Source organism: Perognathus longimembris, chromosome 15 (genome assembly GCF_023159225.1).
Source record: "Perognathus longimembris pacificus isolate PPM17 chromosome 15, ASM2315922v1, whole genome shotgun sequence".
NCBI classification, from domain to species: Eukaryota; Metazoa; Chordata; class Mammalia; order Rodentia; family Heteromyidae; genus Perognathus; species Perognathus longimembris.
Genome location: NC_063175.1, coordinates 50,941,182 through 50,954,362, shown reverse-complemented (window position 1 = coordinate 50,954,362; position 13,181 = coordinate 50,941,182). Strand labels below are relative to the sequence as shown.

Sequence of the window (13,181 nt, the reverse complement as noted above, 5' to 3'; positions counted from 1 at the left end):
TCTGAGTGCATTTGGGGGGTTGGGGAGGGTAATGGGGTGGCTTATTCTGGAGCTTTGCCTCCCATCTCAGTCATGAAAGTCACTGCTGAGCCCCTGAACGTAGTAAATCAGACACTCAAACAAGGATGCTCTGAAAAATTGTTGCCATGAGAAACTCTGAGTCAGGGGGAGGAAACTCGGGGCCACTGTGCAATGCTTCTGAATGAAGGGACACGGTCTGTCTGTTCTCTTTCTGTACGGTTCCCTCTGGTTTTTGTGTGCACAGGGACCCTGGAACCCGAGTGGTTGAGCTGAGATTTCACAGAGCTGAGACCACCTGAGAATAGAAGAGCAGTGGAGGGCTGGCCGGGAACCACTGGCAAGCCTCCCAACAAGAGACACGGGGGCTTCCGTGAGGGCAAAGGCCATGTGACCTGCACCCCAACCCTCCACAAGCTCACTCTCCTCAGCCCCCATCTTCCCACGTCGGAAGATGAGATGATTTCCCCACGCCACTGGAACCTTCCACAAAGACATCCAACAAGCCACCCCATGGGCGTGAACTTTATTTTGCCATTCAAGACACCTGGAGCCTCTGGCCACGTGGAACGCGAGGAAGGCAAAGAGTAGGCGGAAGGGAACGCCGCGCCCAGGTCTTCAGGGAGAACAGAACCGGCCGCAGAACAAGATGCTGCTGGCTGGGTGACTCCAGATGAAGAAAAGGAACGGGTGGTCGGCACGAAACGTGGGTTCGATTCTGGCGCTGCGGGTGTTCCTGACCACGGCCGTGGCCCCCGCGGCCTCTGTGCCTTCCTCGTTGACCTCCACGAAGCACTTGTGGGCCACCTTGGACAAAGGCACATTCTTCCTGGACGACATCCCAGAAAAGTCAGCCTTGATTTCGTCAAACGCGTCGGTTATCCCTAAACGCTGAAGGAACGACTTCAACTCATAGTTCTCCTCCATCTTTAATCTGGGAAGGAAAACTTGGACTTTACTTTTCGTCAGGTTGTCTGGACTGATCCAGGCCTTGAGCTTTGCGTACGTGAGCGCCTCCTCCACCTGGAACGACGAAGGGTCAGGTGTGAAAATCCAGGATACGGCATGCGCGCCCACCCATGGCTTATCCCTGCTCTTCCACGACAGGGGAGCAGGCGGGGAGTTCTCATCCAGAGCAACCCACAGAGTCTGCTTGTTGGAAGCACACCAAGATCCCCCTCCTCTCCCCCCACCCCCTGCCCAACCCCACTTCTCCTTATCGGATAGATACAAGAATGAAAGAGCCAGCCAATACCCAAGACAAGCAACATGGTGAAATAAACACCGTCTATGCCAAGTTCATTTCATGAGAAACCAATTTTAACAGTTTAAAATGTAGACGGCTCTCCTATCAATATTCATGCCATCCACCTATGAGTTGCAGAGAATGTCTGACAAGGAAAGGTGGCGAGCTCGGATTCCACCAGGGAGGAGGGACAAGCGGGGGGGGGGGGGGGGCTAGGGGGAGGTAGCGCCTGGGCGTGAAGGGAAGAGGCGTAGCTTCGGGAGAGGAGAGCAGAGATGGGAAATTCAATAAGACTACTGCTCCTGGCATCCGAGAGTCAGCTTTAAATCCTTCAAGACGTTCCAGGGCATTCTATTTAGCCACAAGGAAGAAAGAAGGAGGACACAGGCAGGGGCTAGCATTTCTATCTTGCCTTCCTCGCCCTTCACATCAACTGCTGCCCGGCTGAATGCTCCAAGTGAGCAGTTCTGCTTCTAGACTTGCCTGAAGCTCTTCTGAGATAACTATGACAGATCTCATTCTTGACATATGCCAGGTGGTTTCTGACTCTGGAGAGAAGGCTAGGAAATGAGGCAGCCCCACCCTCGAGACGCTGGGCACTGGTGAGCTGGAGTTAGTTCAGATCAACCACTACCCTGGAAGTCTGAAGTCAGCCAAGGTGAGAGTGTGCACAGAGATTGGGAACCCTGAAACTGAGGCCTTCCTCCCCTTCCTGGTTCACAGGCCCACTGCTGATCCTGCAACCTCTCTACCTTACAAGTCTCTTCCTCCTTTCCTTGGGCTTAGTTCTCTTTTCTTTCCTCCACCAGGTAATCCATCCACCAGGATCTTAGACTCTTGCTCTCACGCAAAGCACGCAGCAGCCTGCGCAGGATCTTATTAGAAATGAAAACTCTCATGCCACACTCTGCTGAACCTGCTTAATGTAACAGTATTTGAGAAGCACTGGCCAGATCAGCCTCCAGTCTTCTTCCAGGACTCTTCTGTTCAAGGTGTGTGTGTGTTGTGGGGGAGAGGGGGTATTGTCGTCCCTGATCTTTCTCTTTCCAGTTTGTTGCTCTACCAACTAAGCTACACACCCACATCTGGATATTCAATGGTTAATTAGAGATAAGAGTCTCGTTGACTTTCCTGCCTGGGCTGGCTTCAAACCTCGATTCTCCCATCTCAGCCACTTGAGCAGCTATGAATATAGATGTGACCCACTAGACACATGGTCTGTTCAAGAACTGTTGAACCACAAATTAGCCTCTCCCTTCTACATTAAAAACATGATAAAAAGAAGAATACTCTAATATTTTTTCTAGTTTCATCTCTTCTAGTTTCATCATCAATCCACTTCTATCTATTCACTCAACAAAAATGTTACACGTAGCCACCAAAAGCCAGGCATTGGTGTATACCCAGCACCACGTGCAATCACTTAGAATGGGAACTCCTCTAATTCCATCTCACAGATGACTTGAAGACATGAACTCAGCTGGAATGCACAGACCGCAGACCCAGGACCCAGCACGCACCACAGAGAGGTCAGTGTTTTCATCCGGTAGCAGAATGATCATGCTCAATTCCTCTCCCATGTAGGGAAGCTCCAGGACCTGGGTGTGTAGCTCAGGTATGTCCCCTATTTTAAATTTAGCTTTCTTGAACATCATCTTCACTGTTTTCCTTTCCTAGGATCAAAACGAAATTGAAATAAAATGACTGGAAAAAATGAGCACAATTTACTTAGAATCTAGCTGGTTCCCAGAACTCCTAGATATGTGTAAGATAACTCCTATTTCCATAGATTTATGCTGCCAGATGTAAAACTCTTTGTGAGTACATATTCATGTTATCTAGAACATGTTACTGTTCCTACAGGTCAAGGTGAGATAGAACAGATGATTAAGGCAGATTGACATAAAGCTCTGCTTTCTTTTGGAAGAGGTTTCATTTGCTCTTTGAGAGAGATTCCTAAAGAAGCATTCCCATGAACCTTACAGTTTAAAAAATATTCCTTCAAGTTACAAGGAGCTTTAACTAATAGCCTATGGGCTGAAAGATTTGGTTAGAAGAGACACAGCAACCAAAAGGAATTGTATTTTTACTCTTAAAAATATGCCCAATTGCAGAACTCGTTTTATGCCTTTAGTTTCTTGAGGGGAAGAAACCATGAGAAGATGCAACATATAACTCAATTTCAAAGCTTCCATCAGACATATTTAACTTCCATATCCTTGTGCAATATGCAATTATAACGTTGGTGAAATGAAGATGCACACTAATGACTACTGACCCAGCCATTATCGTGCATAAAGATAACGAGATAAAGAGAATGCATAAAACGGTAAAGTTGTTCTCTACATCTGATGACGCCTTCTTTTTCTTTTTTCAAAATCATTATCACCTTGAATGTTAAGGCACCAAGTGGACATAGCTACCATAGCAAAAACAGTTGTCTAAGTAAATACAGCTGCTTCTATGATTGATACCAACATCCTTCCCAAGGATAGGGAGCCATTTCCACCAACCCAAATCATAGGAACAGAGAAGGAAGATGGCCTATCATCAAGGCAGAAGACCAAAACTACTTTCTCTCATCCTATCTCTAATTAAGAATGTAGAAGAGAAGGCAGCTATATTAATCACTCTGCCACCCATATCTCCGTGGGCTCTGATGCTATAATCCGAGTTCGTGGTCAAGGGAATTGCTGCTCAAAGCCAGCCTGGGCAGAAAAGTTTGTGTCTCTGAAATCAACAACGAAAAGCAGGACTGAAGACTTGACTCAACTGGTAGTGTCCGCTTTGCATGAGCAAAGCCCTGAATTGAAACCCCAGTATTAAAACAAAAATACTAGATGTAGAAGAGACACCAAGAATCAGGACAGTGTGACATAAATAACTCATTTTTTCTGACCACCCTCATCCTCAGCTTATTTAAGATAGTACCTCTTTGGTTTTGAAGAGCATTTCCCTCGTGTGTTTTCTGTCAAACTGCTCATTCCATTTTCCTTTGAAATACACAGCGTTCACAAGGACCATCTTCGTCTGGGAACTGACTGACCCAGGACCCAGCACCTCTGAGATCTTACCTGGGAAGAATATATGAGGAGGATGTGGAGATTTAGGAAATGGAGAGAAAAAACCATTCTTCTATAATCTTCACACACGTAGCTCACATTTGGTTGAGAACCAGGATAGTGTACTCTTATTTTTCAAGAGCAATCTTGTTTCGTTTTTGTTTTGTTTTAAGAAAGGGTCTCAGACACACGTCAGTGGCGTACGCCTGTCACCCCAGCTACTCAGAAGGCTGAGATCTGAGGATCACAGTTCAAAACCAGCCCGGGTGGGAAAGTCTGTGAGACTCTCATCTCCAATTAACCACCAGAAACCAGAAAGGGAGCTGTGGCTGAAAGTGGTAGAGCACTATCCTCGAGTGAAAGAGCTCAGGGACAGCGCCCAGGCCCAGAGTTCAAGCCTCACAGCTAACAAAAAGGGATGGGGGGGGAGGGAGAGGTTCACTCGCCCAATCTGGCTTCAAACTCAAGATCCTCTAGCCTCTGCTTTTCAAGTGCTGAGATTACGACTCGGTGTTGCTCATCAACCAGGGGCAAAGCTGCCCCAGTGCAGAGGAGATGTCCACAAACATCTCCTCTTCCCCCACTAATGACTTTTCTGCCTGGGGAGGTGGTTATCATGGTCAGTGGGGCATCCAGACAGACTGAACAGATGAAATATGAACTGCCATGTTGGCCCATGTTACACTGTGCAAACAGTCAAAGTACTAAGTACTGTGAGGTATGGAATCTCTTCCAATGCACCCAGGCAGCCCAGCCCCGGCCCCATCCCCACACTCAAGGCCAAGAAGCAGCAACAGGAGGGGGTGTATGGAGGAGGTCACACTCAGCAAACCATCCACAGCCAGGGTGGGCGGGAGGAGGAGAGGAGGGCGGGAGCTTCGTGCATTTCCACAGAGAGGGAGGACACTACCATTGGATGCCCCGTCCAAGCTGCGGCTTGGCTGAACGTCTTCTCCTGGGCGTGTGGCCAGAGTCGCCTCCCCACCCCAAAGGAGATCCATCCAGAGGACACTGTACCCCAGACTCTGGGGAGCAGCCTTGTTGGCCAGAAAACCCAGCAAACATATGAGCAGGCCTCTGGCAATAACTGGGTCCCGGTAGTAAAATCACCCAAGTCAAGATCCAGCCCCTCTTGGCATTTCTGTCTACCCTGCTTCCTCATCCTCCCAAAGCAGAAGCTCTTACCTTCCGTCTTTTCTGAAACCCAGGCATTGATGCGCTTCCTGCAGTCTTCACTCTCTTTGACAAAGGACAGCTCTTCCAGCCCGGCCTGGTAGAACTTCTGACAGGATTCCTTAAAGGACTACAATCAAACAAACAAAAAAAAGGGGGTTAGCCTATGCAATTCAGTAAATCTTCCTACAGCTGTGAAATATGTATGCGCCTATGTTTGTGAATGTGTGTGATATACGTGTGTATGTGTGTGTGTGTGTGTGTGTGTGTGTACATTTCATGTGTGTGTATGTTTCAGGGAAGTTACAAGGTAATGGGATCAAATCAAGAAAAGACTGACCCCAACATATTAGAACTCAAATGACTCATCCCACAAAAGCTTATCTTCAGATATAATTTGTCTGGCAATTAGCTCCCCTCTTCTGCCTGTGTCTCACTGTCAAGTACTTTAGGAACCGAGCCACCAAAAGAAGTGGGTGCAAGTTCCTTGTGTCTCCCATATTGGAAGATCACATGGTTTCACCAGAAGATTCCTGGGATCCAGAACCATGGCCAGCAGTCAGAAGCCCAGAGCAGACAACTTCCTGCAGGCAGACCCAACAGCCACCAGAAGAGGGATGTGTCTGAGCCTTGCGAAAGAACCCCAGGAATTCATCTCCAGCAAAATGGCCACGCCTGCTGCCTCCATGACACTAACCTCAACAAACAGCGTCCTCCATTTTATGTGACATAATTGTTTGGACCCACATTTCAGAGTTACGGCAGGCTTTGAATAACTTTAGAAATATATACTGAAGCGTGTACAGACTTCCATTTCAGCTACAAAGAATTCTATCAGTAATGCCGATTTGTGAGAAGTCAAAAGAGCCAGGCGGGAGGATGAAAGACCGCTCCTAGGAGCAATTAACACTCATATAAAGAGACAGTGAGTCAGAACCCAAGCAACACCAGAGATGCTTCAGAAGACAGAGCAAAAGTAAGAGACCTGAAGAGGCCATGTCTGCAGGAACCAGCCCAGTCAGCAGAGGTAGGAAGGGGAGACACACTGTAGAGGTGAGAAGTCTAGGTGAAAGAGAACAGAAAAATTGACATTGCTTTTTTTGGAAGGGGGGGAGGGGGGATCTGTATCAGATGCAATTTCAAAGAGATACGATTCAGACACAATTATAAAATTCAAAATTAGAACTTCAAAAGTGTCTTTCTATGCAGATTTTAGGGGTGAGACTTCACTCTCTTCTTTCACAGACACCTGCTTCAACGCCTCTCCATCGTTACGTGAATACAACTTACAGAAAGGAAATCACATGTTTCTTCTCCAAAGAGTTTGTTGGCCGTTCTCAGCAAGTTCTGATGGTCAGTCTTGTTAACGTCATTGAGCAGTAACTGGAAATTTCCATGAACATCTCCACCCCTGTCAAGGCAAAGTGCCTGGAAATAGAAATGATGTCTGCTTTTATTAACATCCAGCCCCAAAAGAGCTATTGACAAAAAACTGTTTAGACTAGAAAACCACCTGGTGATTTTAAGTCTACTATCAAAGGATTTGTGTTTTATTCATTCATTCATCCTTTCATTCATGTATTTAATACCTCGTGGTTCAGTCTTGACACTGCTAATTGGCCTGAACGTCCTACGAGAATTTGCAGCACTTCCAGATCCTGCCACTAGATGTCAGTAGCACCTGAACCCACTAATAGAGCCGACTACTTCCAGTGCCAGGAGAGGCAGCACAGGAAAAAAAAAAAAAAGTAATTGTGGGTAAATCTATGACCCAGAGGATGAAAGACAACAAAACAAAAACCCCAGAAATAAAACTAAAGTTTTCATCCATCATCTTATAGCTCTCCAAACCAGAATATGACTTACATGCCCACCCAAAGTAAGAACTTGGGTTTTTCCTCTTGCTTCCAATGCCCCTCAAGCAATGCCTCTCTCTTCCAATGTGTCTGATGACCACCCACAGAGGGATTTCAGCATGGATTCTGGACACGAGACAGGCATAGCCCCACACACTCCCAATGCTAGTGGACTCAGGATGTCTGTGTTACTGCCAGGCATTTTCACCACATGGTTGACAAAAAGCCCCGAGGTATTAACCAGAACATGTAGATCGTTGTATATGCATGACCATTTGGGATCAGTCAGGTTGTTCAGTCCTTCTAAATAACTCAGGAGACCTAAATCCATATTTATGTTTTATTTTTCTTCTACTTACATATAACCATACACTAAAAAACAACCCATTTTTACAAAACATCCATTCACACAGCTGCACTGGTATTTAAAACATAATGCAAGCACACTTTTAAAGTATAACAAGATTGAATGATTTTTTTTTGCTTTTGTGTGGCAGAATGATACTTCATATTATTTTTCAAAAAATTTGATTTCCCCAGGAAATTTGATGACTTTATCTAGACTAAGACTGTGTCGCCACTAAACAGAAGTGAAAGCTCATCTTTCACAACTGGCCTTTCTTTTGTTCATGCCCATTCATCCACCAGCCCTGCCGGCTTCCTCGGCACAGAGGGAACAAGTAGCCTTACCTGGGACATCTGGGCTGCTGTGTTTCCTCTTGTCCCCAGGTAGACCATAGACATGGAGGAGAAGATGCTGATGGGGCTGAAGAATATATTTTGTGACTCGTCTTCTTCACCCAACACTTTGAAGAGTTTGATGGCAAAAGAGCCATTTGCTTCACGGATATCATCCATCTGGGAAAATCTGCTCCAAAGATACAACACAAAAGTACATCAACTCACCCCAGCCCTGGCCTCATGGTCAATAGCCCTACTGGCAGACGTGAGGTGTGCTAGGGGAAGAAACTGTCACCTCAGAGTCATCCACACCTCTCCCCTGTGAATATATTTTCTTATATGAAAACAGCAAACGTGACTCCTGGAGGATTTCAGGAGTCCTGCAGGACCCAGGTACTTGCCACGGAATCTCAGGGTTCTTATTTACACTGAGGCAAGAGAGTCAGGATCAGAGAAGGGGAATGGAAGTCAAAGGGATGTGTGGCCACTGACCAAGGCCTGCAGGCAGCTCAAAAACCTGAAAAAGGCAATAGACTGTCCAGAGAGCGGTGCTCTATCATTGTGGATTTATGACTTTCAGAACTGTAAGATAAGAGATGTTATTGTATCCACTAAATTTGTGTGGAGGGAGAACAGCATCAACGGGAAACCAAAGCACACACACACACACACACACACACACACACACACACACACATTGTAAGACATTATACTCCTCTTTGGGTGGTGCTGGGTTTGATTCCAAGCTCTGCTGGCTGGGCTGGTGTCCCGCCATTTAAATCACATCCCAGCCTTGGTCCTCCAAGACTTACTCATTCCTCCCCAGGGCGACGAGGGCCCACGCGGCTACCCAGCCCTACTCCCTGTGCCTCACGTTTGTCATCTTCTTTAGCTCCAACAACAATGTATCTAGGACAGGTAGCCATGACCTTCTCGGGTTAAGGACACTGAGCCAGCAATGGAGCTGGTTCTACATCTCTCATCGAGTCATTGATGACTAGAGCCCACTGTTGAATTTCACAGACCCATTTCTCCAGCGCAATAAATCGTCTGTTGTTGCTAGTTTTCTTCATGTCTCAGACATAATTTTTCAAGACTATTCCAAGAATCATCAACAGCCACAAATGGCAGCCACCTTTCTGCCATCATGTCATTTGAAATGGCTGGATGGGGCGCACAAATTTGGAGGGTGTACTTGAGCTTGTCTAACCTAAATATGGAAGACAGGGAGAATTCCAAAACGATGCAATGCTTTCTGCAAGTGTGGCTGATAACCGGTAGAGAGAGGTGCAGAGTCTACATGAACTATATATAAAATAGAAAATCTGAAACCCAAATCTGAAGTCTCTATATAAACTTATATGTAGAAGGTAAAATATATAAAATATTTTATTAAGTATTCAGCTAAATAAATTTTTATCTACTGCAAATTAATGTATAAATGATTTATTACAAATTATTTTATGAATTAAATATTTAAATAATGATTGAGTAAATATATTAATTAAAATATATAAGAACTACATATAAAAATCTGAAGCCTAAATGTCAATTCATAGATCAGTGTGAATTAAATATACTGGTTTTGACCAGGATGGGGTCAAAGATCCCCACAGTTTACTCAAGTAGATTTTGGTTAAATAAACAAGCTAAACAATCATCCCCCCCCCCTTCTAGGCTCTAACTCCCTCTTTCTTAGAGCAGTTACTTTAGATAACTAGCTCATTTGGTTAAATGTTCCTTTGAAATGTAAATCTTGTTTAAAAAGTTTCCAGCCAGCTTTCTGTTTCTAAAATCCTTCTGGCCATCCCTTTGCAATTTAGCCCTCAAAGTAGGTAGAACCCCAGTGAAGCGGGAAATGAAACTTAAGATACCATTCTCCAAGAAACAGAAACTTAGTATGGGTTATCATGCAGCCATTTTGGTAAATCACTATCTTCCACTAATGACATTTCTTTTTTGTCTTTTTAAATTTGTAGTTTTTAATAAAGCAGTGCAAAGGAGTTTCAATTCCACACAGTAATATGTCACCCCATTCCATTGGTCTACCCCGGCCCTACCTATCTCCCCAAGATATTTGGTTCTAATGAGGTATTTCTATTCAACTGTTTAGACCTGGCACTCCTGTTCATAAAACATTAAAGTTCATCAATTCACTTCATTTTCCCTGCGCCTCTTAGCCCTCACAATGAAGACATTTTGGATAACGGACAAATCGCGGCCTTAAGTTTGTGACCACACAAATTATACATTCTGTTATGCAAGCCTCTTTTTTCTATGAAAATGTATTTTGAACTCAAAATATTAAAAACCCAAAAGTTTAGGGCCAAACAAAAATAGGTCTCAATTTGGAAGATTAACAGAAATTCTAGCTCAGGTGAGAAGCGTCAGGTGTGTGTTCATTTCTAAACACATAGGACCACCTCCTGGCTTCCCACTGAGCAGTAACATGCCTGTGACTGGCTTTGAAATCGGATCTCCTTTTCTTTCTTTTCTTTTTTTTCTTTGTTGGTGTTGGTCCCTCTGAGGCACACAAGAAAAGGGAAGGAATGTAAGTGGAACTGGGCAAAAAGGAAAGATGGATGAGCATCTCTCCACTATTAATAAATATAGAGTTGAGACATCTGAACATGAGTTGGGTAGACTTTAAACAAGTGTTAAGTAGGTTGGAGATTTAGAAGGCTGGGGACTATTTGATGTGGGGATTTGGTAGTCGAGCTCCACCCTGGCTCAGAGATGCGTGGGAAAATACCTGCCCTGGAGAACTGGAAGATGAAGTTGGTAGGCAGAATGCCTGCTCTACGTGGGACTGGAAGGACCATTCTCCAGTTCCCAGCTAAATTCCCACTCCGGGTGTGTCCTGAACTGTGGGAAGGTCCTGTGAGGAGCCCACGGAGGAATGGGGAAGGCAACACATTCCAGTAGAGATGCGTGGAGCACCTCATACAACTGAGCCTGTATAGCAAAGGCAGCCAGAGGAGGTTTGGGGAATGTGGGAGGGCCTGAAAGATGGGCCTGTTTTAGAGAACAGGCTGGGATTCATCGGCATCTTGATCCAGGAGATGCTACAGGAATTGGTGGTAGTACCTTGGATGGATGGATGGATGGGTGGATGGATGGATAAATGGGTGGATGAATCGGTGGATGGATGGATGGATGCATGGGTGGATGGATGCATGGGTGGATGGATGAATCGGTGGATGGATGGATGGATGGATGGATGGATGAGTGGGGATGGGTGAGTGGGTGGATGGGTGGGTGGATGGATGGATGGGTGGTTGGATGGATGCTTGGGTGGATGAATCGGTGGATGGATGGATGGGTGGGTGGATGGATCAGTGGATGGATGGATGGCTTGTTGAATGGACAGTGGATGAAGTTACTGGGAATAGTGAGGCAATGAAAGGAAAAGGGAAAGATCCACCCACTTGTGGGGATTTTACAACGAAGAAACTGCAACCTAGCCATCAGGGATGTGCGGCCCAAAGTGCACAGCTCACAGCAGGAGAGCCGGATGCGGACCGGGAGGAAAGCAGCCCCCGCCCCCCCACCAGCCCCAGGGAGGCCGGCATGGGCGCCCTCTGCCCAGGAGCCCCGCAGGAGTGAGGAGGGGGCCGAGGAGCCAAAGGAACCCCCATGGCTACCACGAGAGCAGCATTTTAGGAAGAGGAGAAGAAGGGGTGCGGGCCAGCAGCAGCACCACCTGCCCCTCCCGGGAACTTGCTTCCGGGGTTCCGGGGAATTCCGGCTAAGCGTCCAGCCCCGCGCCCCGGGTTTCCTTCCGAGCCCGCGGCGCCGCCTCCTCCTCCGCAGTCTCCCAGCGTTGTCGCCCACTGGCCGGCACCAGAGCCCCGGGCGGGCCGTGGCGCCGCTCCGCCCCGCCGGGCGCCTGGCCGTGGACCAGCCGTGGGCCGGGAGGGGAGGTCCGCGATGCGCCCACCGGAGCCCCGCAGCGCGCCCGGGGGTGGGGCGGGCCTCCCGGAGGTGGGGGACGCTGCGGGCCCGGGTCGGTGCGGACCTCCGGGGGGGGCGGGGCGGGCCCGGGGGCGGGGCGGGCCTCCCCGGGGGGCTGCGGGCCCGGGGTCAGGGCGGGCCACCCGGCCCTGGATGCGCCCGGGGCGCGTGGCACAGCGGGGTCGCCGCGCCCTGCCCTGGTTCCCCACCTCCCTCCTCTTCTCGGGCGCCGGATCGCAGCCTCGGCCTTCCCACCCCTTCCTCGCCTGCCTCCCGCGGTCCGCGGGAAGCCACGGAAGCCTCCGTGCCGGGCCCTCCGTGTCCGGATCGCCAGGTCTCCGGGGCCCCCCAGCCTCCCCCGTACCTGGGAAGGGGCCGGCGCGGCCGCGGCGGTGGCTCCAGGTGCGGCTGCTGCAGGTGCCGCCGGTGCTTGACGGATGCGTCCTTCCTTTCCGCCGGGATCCGGGGCCAGGCTTCCGGCGGGGGTGGTGACTCAAAACACCCGGCAGAGGTCGGCGTGCACCGCGTGACTCCACTGGCCCAGAACGAGATGGGGAGGAGCCGCCGCCGGGCCGGGCACCCGCGCGTGCCTTCCAGAGGCCCGTGACCTCGGGGGGTGGGGCTGGGGGTGGGGGGCTTAGTGCAGGTGCCCCTGGCTCCCCAGCTCCCACGCCAGGGGTCGGGTGGGGGAGGAGCCCCCCTTCCCACCCCCCCACCCCCAAATGCAGGTAGAGCAAGCAATGCGATGGAGTATATGTGTGCTTTTGATCTGGAAATACCAGTCATCCGAAGACCGGAGTTTTAAGTTCTGTTGACTTCTAAATTGGCGTAGGTAACCATCCTGTCTCAGGAGATCAGTTCATTAAAATTCAAGAACGATAGATGTGCTTACCACACCACGTGCTCGCTTTACCATTGATGTACCAATTAACCGAAAGGCTTAGGGCTAAACCTAGGTTAAAATACATACATATATATATATATATATATATATATATATATTCCTGAAAACTACTTCTCTTGACAAACCTCTGTTTTTAGTTGAGATCTCTTAAAATTAAGTTTGAAACTTCCCGTTGAGAGAACAGGAAGTACCTCGCCTCTTCGTGGAGGCTAGAAATTTACTTTTGCAAAATTCTAAACGCCTGCGGCTGGAGATTTAACATCTTCCTTAGCAGTGGTTATATAAGC

At 48.0% G+C, this 13,181-nt stretch overlaps 1 protein-coding gene across 1 annotated transcript; it reads right to left on the bottom strand.

The window, feature by feature from the left end:
* Window positions 1-296: 296 nt before the first annotated feature.
* On the bottom strand, window positions 297-12,440 carry LOC125364076 (serpin B8-like). Its single transcript, XM_048363504.1, has 7 exons — window positions 12,355-12,440; window positions 8,046-8,223; window positions 6,790-6,927; window positions 5,512-5,629; window positions 4,196-4,338; window positions 2,785-2,937; window positions 297-1,041 (listed from the first exon to the last, which is right to left on the bottom strand). The coding sequence occupies exons 2-7, from the start codon at window positions 8,211-8,213 to the stop codon at window positions 637-639; spliced, it is 1,125 nt and encodes a 374-aa protein (XP_048219461.1). The 5' UTR covers window positions 8,214-8,223; window positions 12,355-12,440; the 3' UTR covers window positions 297-636.
* Window positions 12,441-13,181: the final 741 nt, after the last annotated feature.